The sequence below is a fragment of the Lissotriton helveticus genome, chromosome 8 (assembly GCF_964261635.1).
Source record: "Lissotriton helveticus chromosome 8, aLisHel1.1, whole genome shotgun sequence".
NCBI classification, from domain to species: Eukaryota; Metazoa; Chordata; class Amphibia; order Caudata; family Salamandridae; genus Lissotriton; species Lissotriton helveticus.
This window is the reverse complement of record NC_136069.1, coordinates 283,716,832-283,735,908: the sequence shown is the minus strand read 5'-3', so window position 1 is coordinate 283,735,908 and position 19,077 is coordinate 283,716,832. Positions and strand designations below refer to the sequence as shown.

General features: G+C 48.2%; 1 protein-coding gene across 1 annotated transcript in view; it reads right to left on the bottom strand.

Annotated features, from left to right (window-relative positions):
• Positions 1-19,077, bottom strand: part of ATM (ATM serine/threonine kinase) — a 1,424,234-nt gene that overhangs the window by 517,471 nt on the left and 887,686 nt on the right. The window contains exons 36-38 of the mRNA XM_078657051.1: positions 2,500-2,676; positions 768-945; positions 567-657 (exon numbers count right to left, since the gene is read on the bottom strand). Of these exons, the coding sequence (XP_078513177.1) occupies positions 567-657; positions 768-945; positions 2,500-2,676 (446 nt within the window). The remainder of the gene's footprint in view (positions 1-566; positions 658-767; positions 946-2,499; positions 2,677-19,077) is intronic.

The following is a 19,077-nucleotide window of genomic DNA, read 5'->3' as shown; positions in this document are numbered from 1 at the left end:
CAACACTGACATCAGAGTGGGCTTAATGAGCTGGGAAGCTTGATACCAAACTTCCCAGACTTCAGTAAAGCCATCATTGAGCTGTGGAGTTCGTGTTGTAGGGGCATATTGCTATTGCAGCTGTGCCCTCACCTGGACATGGTGTAACCTGCCTTTAGGGTGGTGGGCATGGTGCACGATGCATGCCATGTAGACTCTTTAGTTTGGTCTGTACCAAAACACCCAGTCAGCATTGGCAGGGTGGGGGTGTTAAGGTGAGAGGTCTCTGAGGGTGGCGTAATAAATGCTGCAGTCCTCAGAGGCCTTCTCAGGCCACTAGGCCTTTGGTCGCAGATGTACTTTTTACAAGGGACTTACAGGTGGGCCAGAGGTGTGCCAATTCTGGGTACAAAGGTACAGTTTTAAGAAAGAACACAGGTGCTGGAGCCTGGTTAGCAGGATCAAAGGACACACTCACCAGGTATCTGGCAAAAGGGGCGCTTTCCTACACATGGTCATTCAGGGAGAATGCAATTGGCGGATAAAACCTCTCTTTCGATGTGTTCAGAATGTGTCTCATATCTTACCTCTTTTGTTTCCTTAAGTAGTCAATGACAAACAGCATTGTTCGCCTTGATATTTTATCTAAGGCTGCAGGGATGGCGAGGGCGTCTGGCTCTAAGTTTGAAAAGATATAAATCAAAATAAGAATAGGTTTGTTATCTATAGAACGGAAGCATGTTATAATGCTGGGTAAGGATAGCGCTGCACTGCTCAAGCTCAATTACCTGAGTCTGCATTGGCTGGTGTAGTTGAGCGGCTCGTTGAAGGGGCAGCTTTACAGCAGGTGGTAAAGAATCCCTGCACATGCCTGGACAAGAGCGTTCGCCAAGAATCATTGGTATCCTCAAGAAGCATGTTGTGGATCAGGTATGGCAGTACGGTTTGACAAAAATCTGTTTTCACCTAGCATTAAACGATGCAAGTATAAATGAAATAATCTATGAATGATACACAAAGACCTGGAAATAAGTTTCATTACACAAACAATCACATTCATATTTTGTTATGTTGCTTGCCATAGCACTGTTCGTATTATCTAATACACCTAAAGTAGAAATGTCACACAGCACATCAGGTTCACCTAAGATTCCTGTCCACTGACTCTGCTGAAGTTAAACTAACTTCGGAACTATGAGAACCTTGATGGTTATCACAAAATACCTCTATTTTAGTCTCATTTCCTGTTATTGTTTCAGTTAAATGGATAGTGACGATAGGCTTACTGAAGAAACCAGAATCGGATCTCCTTAAATATGAGTCTGTATAACACAACATCACTGTTACCTGCAGAGTCTAAACTCCTACAATGTCATACCAATTAACAGCTACTCTCTTTAAGGAAATCTAAACACAGCCTCAATCCTATGTAGGCTTGATTTACATCTGGACACAGCACTGAGTTAGAGATGATCGCTGGTCTTGACAATCATAGGATGGCAGCTTAACGAGACAGTATTTATTTTAACTTGACTTTTTCTAGCTAATTGTGAATGTATTTTATCGTAGCTCTGCGTTGATTAATGGTATTAGCTACATTTGACACTAATGATACTTCCATCTTAATGAATCAGCCTAAGACAGATGGGGAAACATCACTTACAACGCAACTTTTACCACGCAATGCTTTTACATCGCAGCTTTTACAACGCAAACCATTACAACGCATTGCGCTGGGGGGCGCTCTAGGATAGGGAATACGTTTAATTTACTGTCCAACACCTTCCCTAGTGTCCACGGGGACTGGAGTTGGAATAGTAAATTAAACTATTCACTATCCAGCACCCCAAAGCGCTATGCATTGTAATGATATGCGTTGTAAAACTCGCGTTGTAAAAGCATGCGATGTAAAAGCATGCGTTGTAATGTCGTACATCCAGACAGATGTGATCCCTATCTCAATGCTGTGTTGGTTCTGATCCTTTCCCACTGGATGTTGAAAATCAGTTCCACATTCATCCTGTACATCTCCTCCACAGACCACTGAATGCAGAGTTACCATGGTATTGGTTGTGCCCCCCATATTTTTTATCTATATGTTAAGCCTCTTGCCGACCTCATCCAAACCAGTGGCTCAACAAATCATCGGCAAATCTAAAATGTAAGAATTCGCTTGCAATGTGACCCAGTAAGCCTGACCGATTACACTTATCCACAGATCGTATTTCATATCTACATGTTACATTTAGACTTCAGTTAATTATTTCCATGTATTGACAACAAACCAACTGTCCATTACCTAAACATTCATTGCTAACCACCCCCAAACCTCCCTCTCAACAACTGTAAAATATCTGCCGGGTGATTAAATGGTTACATTCACCTCAGGCAAACATAAGTTTATAGAATCAAGCACTATCTTTAAGATTAGTGTTTGTTTTCTTTAACTTAATCTGACAGTAGACTTTAGTATCATATCATTGTATTGTGACAGTCAATTTAAGCTACAGGCCTTCTCACCTCACACATTGGCTTCAGTAACTGAAGCACTTCACTTTTCACCCCACTACTGTCCAGCAGCGTGCAAGTCAGGTTTTTGATCCAGCTGTCATGCTCTCCCTTCTGTGGGATCCACACATTGTGATCATCCAAGCTTTCTTGTGGGCTCTCTCTGGAAATATATGGAACTTCCAGAAACTGGAAAAATAAAGGTGGATACATCGATGGTGTCTATGTTAATTGTACGTTCAACCAAAAACATCAGTAGAGAATAATAAAAGGACATTTCTTCAGCAAAACTAGAAATTCAGCCTTTACAATGAATGCAAGAAAATCCAACCAACACACTGAAGATAGAATTGGAAGGTTTAAACACCAAGTTGTTTTTGTTTTTTTACCTTTTAATTTTGGTTGGAATTTTATAATTACTTTCAAACATGTTTTAGTTTAAATCAAATACAGCCCCTTACAGGATATCATTATAGGATGACAACTTCACATTAAAGACTTTTCTCTCTGAGGTTACAGATCTATGCTGCTTGACTGAAGCCAAATGTCTGCTATAATGTGTTGCACCATGGATCAATCACCTTCATAATAGACATCAGGCAAAAAGTGGAAGGGAATGTGGAGGGAAATGTGATGTCTCAATGACAGTATCCTGAAGGGTTAAACTGCAACAAGAAAACAATAATGTATACTATAGTCATAACAAAAGGTTGCATGTAGGTTGCATTAAGGTAATGATGAAGGCAAAACCATGGAAATCATAACCAGACGCTAGATATAGGACAGGGTGGAAATGGACCTCTGTACGCTAGAGAAAGTTCATAGGGAATAAAGCCCTCTTAGAAGTTATTACAGATGTGGTGATGAAGGGACTAACAAACTCCTTAAAACAGAGCAGAACAAGTTACTTAACCTTCAGTAACACTCTTTCTGGTGGATATTCAATTGAACCGCTGATTCCACACTTTAGAATACTCCCAGGATGCCAAACTGAAGCCGGCAAACTTTCACCTCTAGGTGGCGACGTGCGTCTCAATGCGGACTCCACACCACCACATAAATGAAGGAGCAGAGCCATATAGAAGTGCGACCCCTGCACGCTGACGTCAGTTTCTGTTCTCTTCTGGGCACCTAGACGCAGAGCGTTAACAACTATTTGTACCAGCGTGCTGAATACAAATGCAAGGTTTTTTTTAGTAAAAAAAAAAAATGGGCCACTTCACAGAGCAGGGAGGTGGGAAGGCAGTAGGTAGAGTATTATTCTACTGGCAAGGAATCTGCAGAAAGAGCGTTACTAAAACTCACTGTTTCTTCTGATGGATACTTTTAACCTCCATTTATTCACTCGAGTATAGGTACCAAAGCAGTACATCCCCAGGTGGAGGGTCTGTGGAGTGGCCCAGACCAAAAATGCTTGCTAGATCAAGTGGGCGAAATGCCCCTCCTACAGGACCTTCATATCAAAGCAATAGTGCTTCATAAACCTATGCATGGACTTCCACATCGCAGCCTGGCAACTTCAAGGATAGGGATGCGCAAGCCAATGCACTGGTAGCAGCCTTAGTCATGGTGGAATGCGTTCAAACCTCAAGGGGGCTGCTTCTTGGCCAGTGCTTAGCACATCTTAATGAAGAGGATAATCCACCTCATCAAGGTCCGCTTCTTCACGGTCTTACCTTTATTTGCTCCAGAGAACCCACAAAAAGCTGGTTGTCCACGCAGTGGACATTGGTATGATCAATTTAACAGCTTTCAAGCCCTTTTTGTGAGGGAGCCTCGCCTCCTGAGTAGAGAAGGGGAGCAACTAAAAATACTTGCAAAGTAAAAGATTGCAAAACGTGGAAGGGAGTCACAACTTTTAGTAAGAATGCAACCAAGTGCTCAGCACTAACTTGTGTAGGCAAAATGTGGTGTAAGGCAGATGCACTGAAAGTGCCTTCTGCACGCTCATGTGAAGAGCTGATGTCATCGCAATGAACAAGAGGGGCGTACACAAGAGAAATGTCAAGACTAAGTTATGGTCCCACTGTTGTGATTGAAACAAGGACAGTTGATCCAGCAAACACAGAAAGGCCAATAGGGCACAAATAACATTTTATAGTGTGCACTGCAATGCCTTAATCGGCCAAAGATAAATCAAACAAAACGATAACTGACAGCTTTGCACGTAAGAGGTCAGTCCAGCAAACGTCATCCTAGGCCAAAAATTTGCCCAGCACACAGCATAAATTAATTTGCTTGGTAGGGTATCTGACAGCAAGGATTGAATCCTCCAATTCAGCCAGCAAGTCAAATGCACACTTTTGCTGATGCTCAATCTCCATGCATGTAGGTGTAGGTTACACAGATTCTGGTGGACGGCCCTGCCCTGTTGGTGAGACAGGAGATTCTTGATACTATGCATCTCAATGGTATTGATAAGGGGATCTCTCCACTGTTGGAAGACTCCTTGTGCCAAACTGCAATGTGGATATCACCCATTATGTTCCAGGCTCCTCCTGCTCAGATCATCCGCTCTGGCATTCAAGGACCTTGCCAAGTGTTTCACGAAAAGGAAGGTGCCCCGGTGCTTCAACCACAACAAAAGATGCACAGCATCCTGATAAGGGACGCTACACCACACTCCATGTGTTTGTTGAAATACCACATGGTACAGTTTGTTCCATGAGAACCTACATTAGTTTACCCTCGATGGACGAAAGTAGCAGATGAATGGAATGCAAATCCAACAGACCAATATGGAGCAAGGCTTCCCTTGGAGAGTCCTCTGATCTCTTCTACCCGATGACCTCCCCAGCCAAGTAGTGGCATGGCTGCCACCACCATTAGCTCTGGGTGGGGATGGCAGAGGGGCTTGTTGCTGAACCAAATATGTTTGAGCAGCTACCACTGAAAATTGTGATCAGGTTCTTCCAAAATCAGGAAGGCATCAGATGATTATGAACCCCTTCGATGTGAAGAGGATCATCGTTGTCTGGAAGCAGTCTAAATCAGTGAAGTTGCTGAGATAGGGGAAAACTAGTACCGTTAACACCTGAGAGGAGGTGAAGCTGAAGGAAAGTAGTCCAAACTGAAAGTGCTCCTGACCGACCTTGAACTGCAGGTAACGTCTGTGGGATTGCAGGAGGTGTGTAGAAAAAATATTGGTCTCGACTGAAGGCAGCTGCAATTCAAGGACCTCAGCAGCCCATGAGACGATGACTGCAAATGATGCACTCTCCGCCATTGGTTATCCATAAGGCAAGTCCAATCTTGTACCAGGAGAGCTATCAAGCCCACTGGCCTCTGAAGTCTATGTAAAAACTGTGATTGGCATAATGAGGGGGTATAGTACCATCAACATCCCCACCATAATAACTCTCTGGTGGTGTACCTTGTTCAGAGACAAAAAGATAATGGAGTCCCTATTGGTGCATCCGCCCTGATAGAGACCCTGGTACAGAGTCAGGCTGTATGACTTCCAGTTGCACTTCAGTAATTTCTTAGCATGACATCTGTCGAGATCAAGAAGAAGTAGGTTCAGGGTCACACAGCGTAATCAGCAATGGCTAATTTTCTGTTGATTGTCCTGGCACTGACAAGAAACAGCCAGGTTCAGGTCCTTGAGCCGAAGTAGATATATTATTGGACCTGGAATGGGTCCTAAGGAGTCAGATGGTGCTGGGGACAGACCCACTAGCAAGAACCAGATAAGAGACCACTGTGGATTTCTTAGGGCCCAATGGCACACCAGAGGGAGCCGGAAGTGAATTGAAAATCTGCAGCATGGCCACTGTGAAGGCATTGATCTGCTGCCGTGTCGCTGATGCCCCAGGAAACACAAGCACACTGCAATTAATTGGGAAATCAACTCTGCAACAAGGCACCTGAAGAAGCACGACTGATATAGTGATACTTTTGCACCTATGCCTTGGATATGGAGTGGCGGGATGGGGTCAAGTTTTTTTTCATAACAGTAAGGGATGGGGTCAAGTTTTGCTTTGCTTTTTTGTGCTTGCTTTTGGACTGCAATTTGGACTTACCGGAGGAGTTCAATCAATAAGTTGAACTCTGTGTATTGGTTAAATGGACTCTTCATGAGTTGTGCTAATACGATGTTCAACTGCCACGTAGAATTGTTTGATTATCCTGTTTGACCACAAGGACAAAGAATTGGAAGAGTGTCTATATCTTGATATTGCAGCAAGATGTACTTTAACTGGCGCATGTAACAAGCCCGATTGTGCTAGCGACAGAAGGTAAGGTAATATTTGCTCTGGTAGTGCTTGAAAAGGTTGTATATTCGAATTCTGGCACCATAGATAGAAACGCTTCCATTTCAATCCATATGTTTTTGCTGTGGTAACCGCCCTGACATTTTCTAGAATGTCCCTGCAGTCCTGGGGGATATTCAGATCTGTGAACTCATGGAATTCGGGAGTCATGTGTTTAAATGGAGAGAAGTCAGGCCTAGATGAAGGACCAGGCCTTGGCTCATCGTCAAGAATGTCCTGGATGGTTTTCAGGTGAATGTGGTTGGTTCTGACAACAGGAGCTGCTCCATGAACCAGTGCTCTCTGAGCCATCTAGGGGATATAAGGATCATACGACAGCCCCCTGACTTCATCTTGATGAGTACCTTTGAAATAGGAGGAATCGGGGGGGGGGCGGGGGGGAAGCGTATGCATACATTCCTGACCATCTGATCGAAAACACATTCTCCCACACCCCTGGATGTGGATACCAACTTTGATAGAACTGGCATTTCTGGTTCTTTTTCGTGGCAAAGAGATATAGCACCTGCTTGTCCCAGAGGGAGAAGATCTTGTTTAGTGAGGACTGGCCCAGTTCCCATTCGTGGCAGCTGGTCGGTGTTCTGCTCAGCGAGTCAGCTAAGAGATGTCTAGTCCCTGTAACATGTTCCGCCTGAAGTGTTATCCTGTGTGTCATGAGCCAGCTCCAGATGCCCTGAGCTTCCCTGGAAAGGCTAGTGATCTTGTGACCCCTTGCTTGTTCACATAGTGCATGCTGGTGGTATTGTCTGTGCGCACTAATACTGACGAACTGGTTTATCCATGGTAGGAAAACATGGAGACTGAGAAACATTGCTTTGAGTACAAGTCGATTGATATGCATGGCCCTTTGAACCGAAGACCACTTACCTGGGTTCAGCCGGTCTTGTAGGTGGCTGCTCATGCCCTTTAAGGAGGCCGTGGTTTTACGTAAATGGGTATTTGAGGCAGGAATGTGATACAGTAGGAATGATGGTTGGTTTGTGACAACCAGATTAGAGCTCCAGTCATGCCTGGGGTGATTGTCACTAGATCGTCGAATGATCATGCGGGCTGTATCCATAGCTTGTCCAGTTCCTTCTGTAAAGGTTTCATTTTTAGGTGGGAGAAAGGGACTTGGTTGATCGCCGAGGACAACATCCCTAAGAGTGATTTGAACAGACAAACTGATACATACTTTTGTCCCAGCAGTTGGAGTGCTAGTTCTTGGAATCTTCGCTGTCTGTCCTCGAAAAGCTTTTTCTTGGATGTTATCCCTCGCAGTAATAATATCCATCTTGATGGGCGTGGGGAAGATTTTTGATGGTTGACAGTAAGACCTAAGTTGATGAACAAAGGAAGACAAACGTCTGTGACTTTTGATGCTTGACTGGCCGTTGGTGCTTTTATTAACTTGCCGTTGAGGTATGGGTATATCTGATAACCGTCTTTCATTAGGGAAGCTGCTACAGGGGCGAAATCCAAGGACTTTTAACTGGTAGTATGTACCGGCTACCGTGAATCGTAGACATTTGTGATGTTTTGGATGTATTTGAATGTAAATATAGACATCCTGCAGGTCTAGGGTAGTCATGTAGTCTCCGTGGTTGAGGAGATGCAGGATTTCTGGAAGGGTGATCTTGCGAAAAGTTTGGTTTTGTAGAAATTTGTTTAATTTTCTGCGATCCAAAATGGGTCGTCATTCCCGTTTTCTTTTGCATGAGCAAAAAAAACAGAGTAGAAACCCATTCCCTTTTGGGAGTGGAGAACTTGTTCTATTTCTCCTTTGCTTGACATGGTGAATGCTTCCTTCGGGAGTAAGTGAAAACGTCGTGGGTGCACTCCCCTTGGTGGAGTGGTTGGTGGTCTCTTGATGAAATCAAGGGTATGACTATAGGTGATAAGGTCTAATATGTCTGATGTTATTTGTCGCCACTGGTGGGGGAAATTGGAAATGTCTGCTCCCACAGCTTGCATAGGTTTGTATCTACCAGCACTTGAGATGGGTCACGGTTTCCTGTTGGTATCTCTACCCTGAAGGGGGTCTGTTTCTACCTAGGCCCTTGTTTGTTATAGACAACCATAGGTGGTGGTCGATAGGGCTGCTGCTGGTAGGATTGTCTATACAGCTGTTGGTAGGGTTGTTATTGCTGAAAGCATTTACTAACCCCCTCTGTATGAGGCGGAACCTCTTCCTCATGCTTTCCCGAAGGGCACTGTCTAAAATTGCAGGGTGCCCAACGATTTAGCTGTATCAGTATCTGCCTTAATGGCCTGTAAAGAATAGTCCACATTTGCCAAAGAGGGCTTTGCCAGCATAGGACATATCTGGGATTTTGGACTGAACCTCAGGCCGAAAGAACAAATATACGTAAAAAGGGAGTGCTTAGGAAGTACAAAACATTTAATTAATCTGAATTTAAATTAACTCGATACAATGTCAGTCCAAATTCTTATTCCAATCATGCAACTTCTTCTTTCAGGTACAGCTAATGCACAAAACCTGCTTGGGCAGCCAAGTAAGTATTATCCCAAATTGGTTTTATGTAGTGGTCATTCAAACACAGAGATTCTTCTCATAGCTTTCAATATAATGCAGGTTCATTTGGCCCACCTTTTCGCCTTAAAACAGCTGCCCCTGCTAGCTGCCTGAAAGCCCACTGAGGCTATATCCATAGCGCAATCAACTACCTCAAAGGATGTTCATTCCCCTTCCTGTAGAATTCTTTTTGCCTTCGATATTCTATCGTCTGGCACGAGGTGTATGAGGGAACTGATGTCGAACCACATCTGTCGATTATATCAGCCCAATATAGCCAGAGTATCTGGTAGAGATGAGATAGGCGGGGAGGGATTTTTGGGACAGCGCTGAGCCGCTTGTGAGATGACTGAGTCCAGCTTTGGGTTTCGAATAACACTATCAGGTAAATCTTCTGTAGCTTTGTAATTCTTATTTATCAGTGGTAGGACACCTGTGACTGTCGCAGGGTTCTTCATAATTTGTGTGCCCTCTTCCCAGATATTATCTATTGGGATGGCATGCACCAACTTCTTTGTAGGTTCCTTGAGATCATAAGAAAAGCAGTCAAACTGACTGACATTGGCACCGGGAAGGTTTTTGCAGCCCTCTCCATCAGGTTGTGGAAACCCCATATGTCATCTGGAGGCGAGTCTACTGCCTGAGGAGCAGGTGGCGATGGAGTTGGAATGAAAAAGTCATTCCAATCCCTGTTGTTGTCAGGAATTTCTCCCTACTCTTCGTCATCGTCCCACGACGATTGGATCATCCCTAGGAGGTGCAGCAATGTTGGATACAGGAGTCATCCTGGGCGTCAGGGGTGGCGGAATAAGCCTCACTGTTTTTGGGGGCAGAGGTAGAGCACTAAGCTGTGTCGGGGATGTTGGACTTGTGGGCTCTGGATACCTTTCAAAGTGGTCCTGCAGAATCCATTGGAGGACTTGGAAAATGGTCAAAGCAACCTGTACCATACCTGAAAAAGGATGGTAATATTGCTGGAATCGTTTCCCCCGCTGTCTGGATAGTTCCGCATATCTTGTCTGTTGGGGTTCGTAATATTCCCTGTAATACTGTTCATATTCCTCTTCCTGGCATTAAACATGGAGTTTCGAAGGGCTGTGGGCCCTCCCAAATGGACCATCATCGTCCAACTCTTCTACATCCAAAAGATGACAAGGAGGGAGAGGTGACCCCTTACTTGGAAACGTGTGCTCAGGCAGAATGAATGATTTTTATTTTTTAAACAGATTTTATTTGTCAAGTTACACATGTATAGCACGGCTCTGTATCCCAGAGACAGCTGCACAATCAAATCATATTATACTGACTTTGACATTTTCATCTTAAAACACAAGAGATAAAAGAGAAATACAAATAAAATCTAACTCCCCCCAGCCCCCAACCCCTCCCCCCGATCGCACTGAACACCCACATTTAGACCAAACCATTCTGATAGTACAAAAGGTCTACCCACCGGATTTCCCAATCACACAGTAGCCCCTGGCTCCCACCAATGCGATAGGAATCATGTTAGAGGGGGGGTCCCTTGCCATTGAGACCGGCTCTAAAAGCAGTCCCTGATAGTCCGCCCACCGTTTCCATATTTTGAAGTGTTTGTGTGGGCATCCCCTGACAATGAAGATGGGTTTCTCCAGGCCCATACAGAAGTCTAGACTGTTCTTCCACACAGCTACTGAAGGGGCCCTTGGTGCCTTCCACTCCCTTGCTATGTCCCTTTTCGCCAGAGTAAGGCCTAATTGAAATAAGTGGCGTTTGCAGATGTTGCCTCCTATCCCCTTCATGACAGGTAGCAGAGCAAGTTTTGGCGAGTGGGGGAGATCCCAAACCAATACTTCTGATAAACAGGTGAGAACCCCCCTCCAGAAGCGATCTTAGGATTGACATTGCCAAACAGTATGTTTAAGTGTACCCTCTTCCAGATTACATCTAAGGCACCCAGGAGAAGCAATCAGCCCCACCCACCACAAACATACCCGTGTAAAGCAAGCCCTATGTAGATACTTGAACTGGACAAGGCGCAGCCGTACCGCTATGGCCTCCCCACTGCGGAGCAGCTATGGCCTCCGTCCAGTCCTCCTGGTCTAATGGGCCTACATCGCCTTCCCAATCCCCCTGGAGTTTCTGTAATGTGGAGGAGCAATGGGTAACTAGGGATGGATAGTTCTTAGAGATCTTGCGATCCTGGAGATCACTCATAAAAACTTTCGCCTCTAACGGGCTGAACTGTGCCAAGGACTCCAAGCCCTCTAGGGACAGAGCATGCTGAAATTGAAGGTACTGATAGAATTGGGACCTCGGCATGTGAAATTCTTTCTGAAGGTCCTGGAAGGATTTTAGAGCCAGTTCCTCATAACATCTCCCAAGACCGAGATACCTATCTGATCCCACCAGAGGAACCCCTGCAGGGCCGCCAGTTGCAGCAAGCGCCCATTATATCAGAGGGGAGTTTCCTGTGTCAGTGTATTCCACCACCCCATCCTCCGCAGCGCCTGCCTCCAGACCTGAAACACAGCCCTCCTTGCTGATGGCAGCGAACCCCGCAGCAGTGCTGAGAACAGTATCGTATGCAGCGAATGATCTCCCATAAATCGTCGCTCGACTGCGTGGGCCGGATCCTCCCTATTACCATACCACCATTCGTTTAAGACTAGAGGTGTGAGGCCTGATAATACGAGTGAATGTCAGAGGACGTTAGCCCCCGCAGTAGGTAGATAAAAAGCACGTTCGTAGGGCCACGCGCACCTTGCCCCATCCCATAGGAATTTCCCGAGAGCTGCATTCACCTGTCGGAACCATCGAGGTTAAATCTGGTAAGGGTGGTTCTGTAGTTGGTGTAGGAGATGGGGAAGCACAACCATCTTGAATATAGCCAATCTAGAATGAATGATTTTGATATTTCTGGCGCTGTCAACGACATAGTCGTCAAATCTGTTGACTCCAGTCACCAACTGCAAAGGCTTTTTGGTATTCTTCAGCATCAACAAAGTTATTCTCGTTGACGGTGCTGTCAACGGTTGTACGGGCGTCATCAATGGGGTCTTCGCCAACAATACTTTTAACACGATCGACACAGACAATGACATGGATGCGCTGTGGACTTTACTGTGGTGATAGTTGTCGTCAACTATGGTATTTTTGACAGCTTCACTCATTGTCCTCATCCTTGACTGGGATGGTATGAATTACAAAGGGCATCGGGGTCAGACCCAAAAAAAGTGATGAAATGTTTCAGTACTGGCGATTTTAGAATTTGAGGAACCTCAGATTATATCGAGACAGTCTGCAAACCTCTTAGGTTTAAAGTATTTTATTACAGTTTCACAAACAAGGAAAAACAGTACATACAAGGAATACAATTGTCGTGATAATGTATTGCAAAGACTCTCCTCTGAAACGCCATCTACATTGAAATATGACTATCTAAGCATTTGCAGAGCCTCAACATGGGTGTGAGTGTCACGACTACCAATTCCGAAACCAAGAACCCCCCCCAACTCCCTCACCTCCCCTCCCGAACTCCCCCCCCCTTCTCCCCCCTGTGCATGTGCAAATGTCCATCACTACCTGCATGTTCTTAAAGGAACCATATCTTACACCCCATCCTCCCTCTGTACCGATTAGGAAATCGGGGTGGTCAGCCGCATCAGCCTGAGATATCGTGGACAGGTGATCTCTTTGAACTCCGATTGCAACAGGATATTAAAAGGCTGCCACAGGTCATCAAATCTGTCCACCTCGAGGAGGAGCCTACCGACAACCATGATGGCCGCCTGATTCCTCGGCTCCGCCGACCCTCTCGCTTTTCTCCCGTTTTCCGCTCTATCCTGTTGTCGATCCTCCTGTTGTGTAACACCGGCGGAACCGGGAGGCGACCCCGGATTTATTGGTGTGTTTTTTGCTCGATCCCGGCAGTGAGAACACTGGAACGTCTCCGCCTCCTCCTGGCGCTGCGCGGCGGTGGCCGGGTCTTTGTTCTCGGACTGGGGCCGGCCCTGCTTCTACTAACGGCCACCATTGCCGGCGGATCGGACACGGTGGCGTAAGGCTCGTCCTGCTCCCTGCAATCTGCTTCATCACTTCGCGAACCCGCACGCCGCCGATGCGCGGAACACATTGTATCGTGTCCTTCACCCGGAGACCTCTTCGCTGGATACTTTGTCTCCCAACAAGCTGTGCTGGGCGCCATCTTACAGCCTGCTCTCCTTTCCTGGGATAGCGGACTCTGGGCTGCCACCGACGGAGCTGCTGCCTGCTCACATTACGCTGATACTGTGTGCAAATGGAGTGTGCTTCCCCTGTGTCTCAAGCCTGGTTGTGCCATGGCTCGTGTCTGCGCGGTGCCCAGCTGACTACGAAGGGTGATGGTGGACTGCTTATGGGTCAGTGCTGTGTTTGTTCGCCTGGCGTGCGGAGGACTGCTGAATCCTCTCTCACTGCTGCACCAGTGCTGATCGGTGACGTTTTGGGCGCCCTAGCTACTCTGAGAGCGGCTCTATGTACATTTGCACGTGTATTGGGAGACCGGCTGGATGTGATTTCACCTGCAGCACCATGGTTTGATCGTGGATGCCTACAGGGGCAGGACACTTTGCCACACTCTGCTTCTGCCTTAGGTTGTTCCTCCTCTTGGGCTGCTATTGCCGCGCTGAAGGTGCGAGATCCTGTTATTTGTGAGGTGCCGGCGGTGGTGCTCAACTTGGGGCGAACTGTAGTTTTCGAAGATGCGATGTGGTTGGAGCCGCACAGCCGGGCGCCATGTTTAGCTGCCCTTCTGGAGGTCCCCGGCACGAATTGCTTCCCTATCCTGACGCGGCTCCTATTGACTGGGCTTGTCGATTCTGGTGGATCTGTGTTGTACGTTGTCACTTCCTGCGCTGCAGATATCTACATGGCTGTGTCTCGTATGGACTTTATTGGTCGTCCCCCCACCCGGTTCTGGATTCTTAGCTCGCTCGCCTCCTTCAAGATGTCTGCCATGAGACTGGACTGTGTCGCTGCTGCGCATCGCAGGGGGCAGGGTTAAGTGTGCCTCTCATCATGTCAGGACTGTTCTCAATCGTACTGCTGGGACGCTGATGGACTGCCGGGGATGTTGAACATGGGTATTGTACTGGTCGCGGGGTCTGGGATCGGGCGGCCGGAGTGATACATGAGGGTGGTTTTGGGAATATCTACTGGCCCTCCTCCGGTCTTATGTGAATTATGTCTCTTCTTTTTCTTCTCTTTTTCCCTTTTCTGTTCTACATTTCGGGTTCGGTTTGTGGGCGACAGGCACGCTGCTAAGGGGGGGGGGTAGGCCGTAGCCTCTGCATGTGTGCAGGGTGGGGGGTTGGGGATGGGGATTTTGTTTTAGTTTCAGTTTCTATGGGCCCTTTTTCCTTTCGTCTTTTCTTGGTTTCCTTTTCTTTTTCTTCCTTTGGGTCAGTTAGGTGCGTCGGGGTAGTGATACCTATTCTTTCCGCTGTTGATGTTGTTATCTTCGTGGATTTGGGTTTACTGAGTCCGTGGGGCGGGCGATGACCGACATGTACTGTTTTACTGTGCATCTATCCTGAAGATTATTATCCTTTCCTGCTTTTAATTCCTCTCCTTTGTTTTGCTGCTGACTCGCTGGTTCGTTGCCTGCCATTTGCTTTAGGTGGATTGAATGCATCTGATCCTTCTTATCTACAAAACTTTTAAAATTAACCTTACTCCACCTGTGCCTAGCGGTTCCACATTGTTTGAGTCATGTCTTGGACACTTATCACGTAGGTTTTCATGGGGACTGCTGGATCGTTCTATTCTTACTTTTTGTGCTACCGACTGCTTTCGAGGCCGGCCCGTGTGGTTGTGGGCCCGTATCTGTACGCTTACTATGCACAATAAAGGTTTTAAAAAAAAATAAAAAATAATAATAATCTGTCCACCTCCCCCGCCACTGTGAGGGACATCTTTTCCATTCCCAGGACGTGCCATAACCTATGCAACCAGCCCGTGGTGGTAGGAAGGGTGGTGGTGCGCCAATATATGAGTATGTTCTGGATCGCCGATCCCAGAGCGATCGCTATTTGTCTGCCCTTCCTAGATCGCAGTGGGTACATCAGGCCATTGGGTAACCCTAGTAAAACATATGCAGGAAGGCGTGGCAATTCGATGTCAAAGCACTGGTCCAGCTCATCTAAGACCTCCCTCCAGTACGGACCCAGCAACGGACAATCCCATAAAATGTGTGTGAGTGTACCTATCTGTCCACATTCGCGCCAGCAGGTGTCTTGGATGTGACGGTTCATTTCGTGCAGCCTCTGAGGCGTGTAGTACCAGTACGTGGAAACCTTAGTAAAGGTCTCCGTGAGCCCAGTGTGGTATGCGGAGTGCCGTGCTCGATAGGAGATGTCGTCCCATTCCTTGTGACTCAGTTCCCTCCCCAGCTCTCGCTCCCAGCGGGCCCTCCCGGGGTTATAAATGTGGTGGGGGGGCGGGGGGGGGGGGGGGGGGGGGTTGCAGGAGCCGGTAAATGTCCGAGATGAGCTTGGCGTCTGAAGAACGCGTTGCCAGCCACATCTCGTATGGAGTGAGTTTCCGATCGGCCAGGTCCCGTACCTGCGGCTGTAGCGCCCAGTGGCGGACTTGCATGTACCGCATACGCTCAGTCTCGGGTAAGTGGTATTCCCTGCGCAGGTCAGCGAACGACACAGCGCCCTCCGGGCCATAAATATGGAACAATGCGCAGCATCTGGCTGCTTGCCAGAGCGAGAAAGCTCCGGGTTCCGTCCCGGGTCGGAAGTCGGGATTCCCCACTAAGGGTGTAAGTGGCGACGGGAAGGTGGTAAGTTCATGTTGAACATTCACGGCATCCCAAACACGGAGCGTGGCCTGCGTGACAAAGGACGCATAGCGATTGGGGGGCCGGTGATTTTTGCGCAGGAAGGGTATCTCTTGTAAAGTCCTGCCCGCCACCGCCTGGTCCTGAAACAGCCAGTGCCTGTCAGACTCCCACTTACTCCATTCAACCAAGTACCGCAGCTGCGCCGCCTGGTAATACTTGTGCAAGTCCGGAATGCCGAGGCCACCGGACTCGGGTGCCAGTGTGGAGAGGGCTCTCCTGAGTCTCGGCTTACGACCTTGCCAAACAAATCGTGCGATATCGGTCTGGGCTTGTCGTATCCACCCCCTCGGCGGCTGTAGCGGCAGAGCCCGGAACAGGTACAGCACCTGCGGCAGGAGGGTCATTTTCACTGCAGCGATGCGTCCTAGCAACGATAGCGTACCTTTGCTCCAACGGAGTAATTCCTCCTTCAGTTTTTTGCCTAAGGCTGCATAGTTAGCAGTAACCATGGCAGGCAGGGATGGTGCCAGCAGTACCCCCAGGTATGGGATCAGATCTCCAGACCACCGCATGGGGAATCGTCCTTGTAGCTCAAGCCTTGTAGCAGAGGCGAGCGAGATGTCAAGGGCCGCAGACTTTCTCATGTTCATTTTAAAACCCGCCACCGCGGCGAAAGCGTCCATCTCAGCAAGACAAGCGGGGAGCGCCTCTTTCGGGTTGTCAAGCATAAAGATCACGTCATCCGCATATAAGCTGATGGTGTGAATGTAACCCCCCATCCTGACGGCAGTCACCTCCGGGTTACGTCTAATCCTCTGAGCAAAAGGCTCCATGTACAGAGCGAAGAGTAGTGGGGACAGGGGGCACCCCTGTCTGGTTCCCCGTTCTATCACGAATCGGTCAGAGTTGCATCCATTGACCCTCACAGTCGCAGTAGGAGATTTGTAACAGTTAAATATGAGGGTGCGGAACTTCTCACCTATCCCTAGTTTGCAAAGTACCTTCTCAAGGTAGGGCCAATGCACCCGATCGAACGCCTTCTCCGCGTCCACCGAGAGCAGCATGCGCTCACCGGGGACACGAGAGGCCTTCTCCAAAACGTGGACCACCCTCTTAGTGTTGTCCACCGTTTGCCGGCCCGGGACAAACCCGGCCTGATCTGGGTCCACCAGTCCCGGCAGATGAGGTGCCAATCGTGCCGCCAGAATTCCAGTGTAGAGCTTGAGGTCCACATTGAGCAGCGAGATCGGCCGGTAGGATGCACATTCGGTTCGGGCCTTCCCTGGTTTAGGAATAACTGATATCGTTGCCCTCAATAGATCCGGAGGGATAGCCCCAGGCTCGGCAAAGGCGTTAAAGAGTCGCGTCAACAGCGGTGCCAGCTCCGGGCAAAATGTTTTGTAGAAAAGTGGAGTATAACCGTCGGGCCCCGGGGCCTTCCCGTGTTTGAGTCGGGAGATAGCCCCAATCACTTCTTCCGGGCGAATATCCCAGTCTAGGTGTTCCGCTTGTTCCGGCGTGAGAACAGGAAGGTCGACCGATGCGAGGTAATCGGATTCAGCCGAGGCCGAGGGAGGCTCACCCGCGTAGAGGTCAGCGTAGTATCGACGGAAGCCGTCCGCTATCTGGTGGTCCTCCGTGGCCAACGTACCCCCGGGTGTGGACAGTTCTTTGGCCCGTTGGATCTGGTGTCGCACTCGTAGTTTATTTGCCAGTAATCGGCCGCATCGGTCACCGCCAGTGTAATATGCATGCTTCAGGCGTAGCACTGCATATTCCGCCCTATCCATGTCCAGCGTGGAGAGAAGCTTCCGGGCCGCCTTGAGTTGCCTCCAGACTCTGGGGGCCCCTGTCCTCTGATGCACCTGTTCTAGCTCCCGTACCGCACTAGTAAGTTCGTCCCTCTTCCGCTGTCTGTCCCTATTCAACGCCGAGGAGATGGAGATAAACTCACCCCGAAGCACCGCTTTCAGGGCTGCCCACTGCGTCGCCTGGGTGGTATCATCGTTCTCGTTGTGTTCCCGGAACCCAGCGATCGCGGCTCGAATCTGTTTCAGTACCGCTTGTCTATGTAACAGGGTATCCCGGAGGCGCCAGACTCCGCGCGACGGAGATACTGGCGGCAGTTGGAAGCATCCCGATACCGGAGCGTGGTCCGACAACGTGAGGACCCCTATATCAGAAGCAGTCGCTAATGCAGCCACCGGTCCCGTTACTAGGAGATAGTCCAATCTCGCGTAAGTCCTATGTGCGTGGGAGTAGTAGGAATATGCCTGTGAAGTGGGGTGTAGGCGTCTCCATAGATCGAGCATGTCCAGGTCCCCCAAGTGGGAGGCACTAAGCTGTGAAAATTCCCCAGTGTGCGGATGGCGCTGCGCAGATCTATCTAAGGATGAGTTAAAGACCATATTCAGGTCGCCACCAATGATTATGTGCCTGTCTGGGGTAGTCGCGATGTCTGCTAGAGCGGATTGCAAAAACAAGTCCTGGTGATCATTAGTGCTATATACGGAACCCACCGTGAACAGAAATCCCCCTATCTTAACCCTGTAGGCCAGGAACCTCCCTTTTTGCTCCGCCACTTTGTGCAGTACCTCCCCTCTGAACTTCCCAGACACCAAGATAGCAACCCCTGCCGTTTTAGTAGTCCCTGAGGAAAAGAGCTGAACCGGGAATTTCGGAGACCGCATCCTGGGACAGTCTCGGGCCAGGAGATGAGTCTCTTGCAAAAGGCAGATATCTGCCTGGGTGCTCTCGAGGAGGGACAGTATCGCCCTGCGCTTGACTGGGTTATTCAACCCCTTCACATTAAGGGTAACAATCTTTAGGGCCATGGACAGTCATTGGGAAAGCAGCGTTAATTGGGCCTGGAGGTACAGGGAGTACATCACAAGTCGGTAATGCGGGTCGGAACAATTGCAATAGACAGTGGACACAACCCTCCGCACTCCGTTCCTGCGGAGTAAGAACAACGCAACAGTAGCAGCATAGAA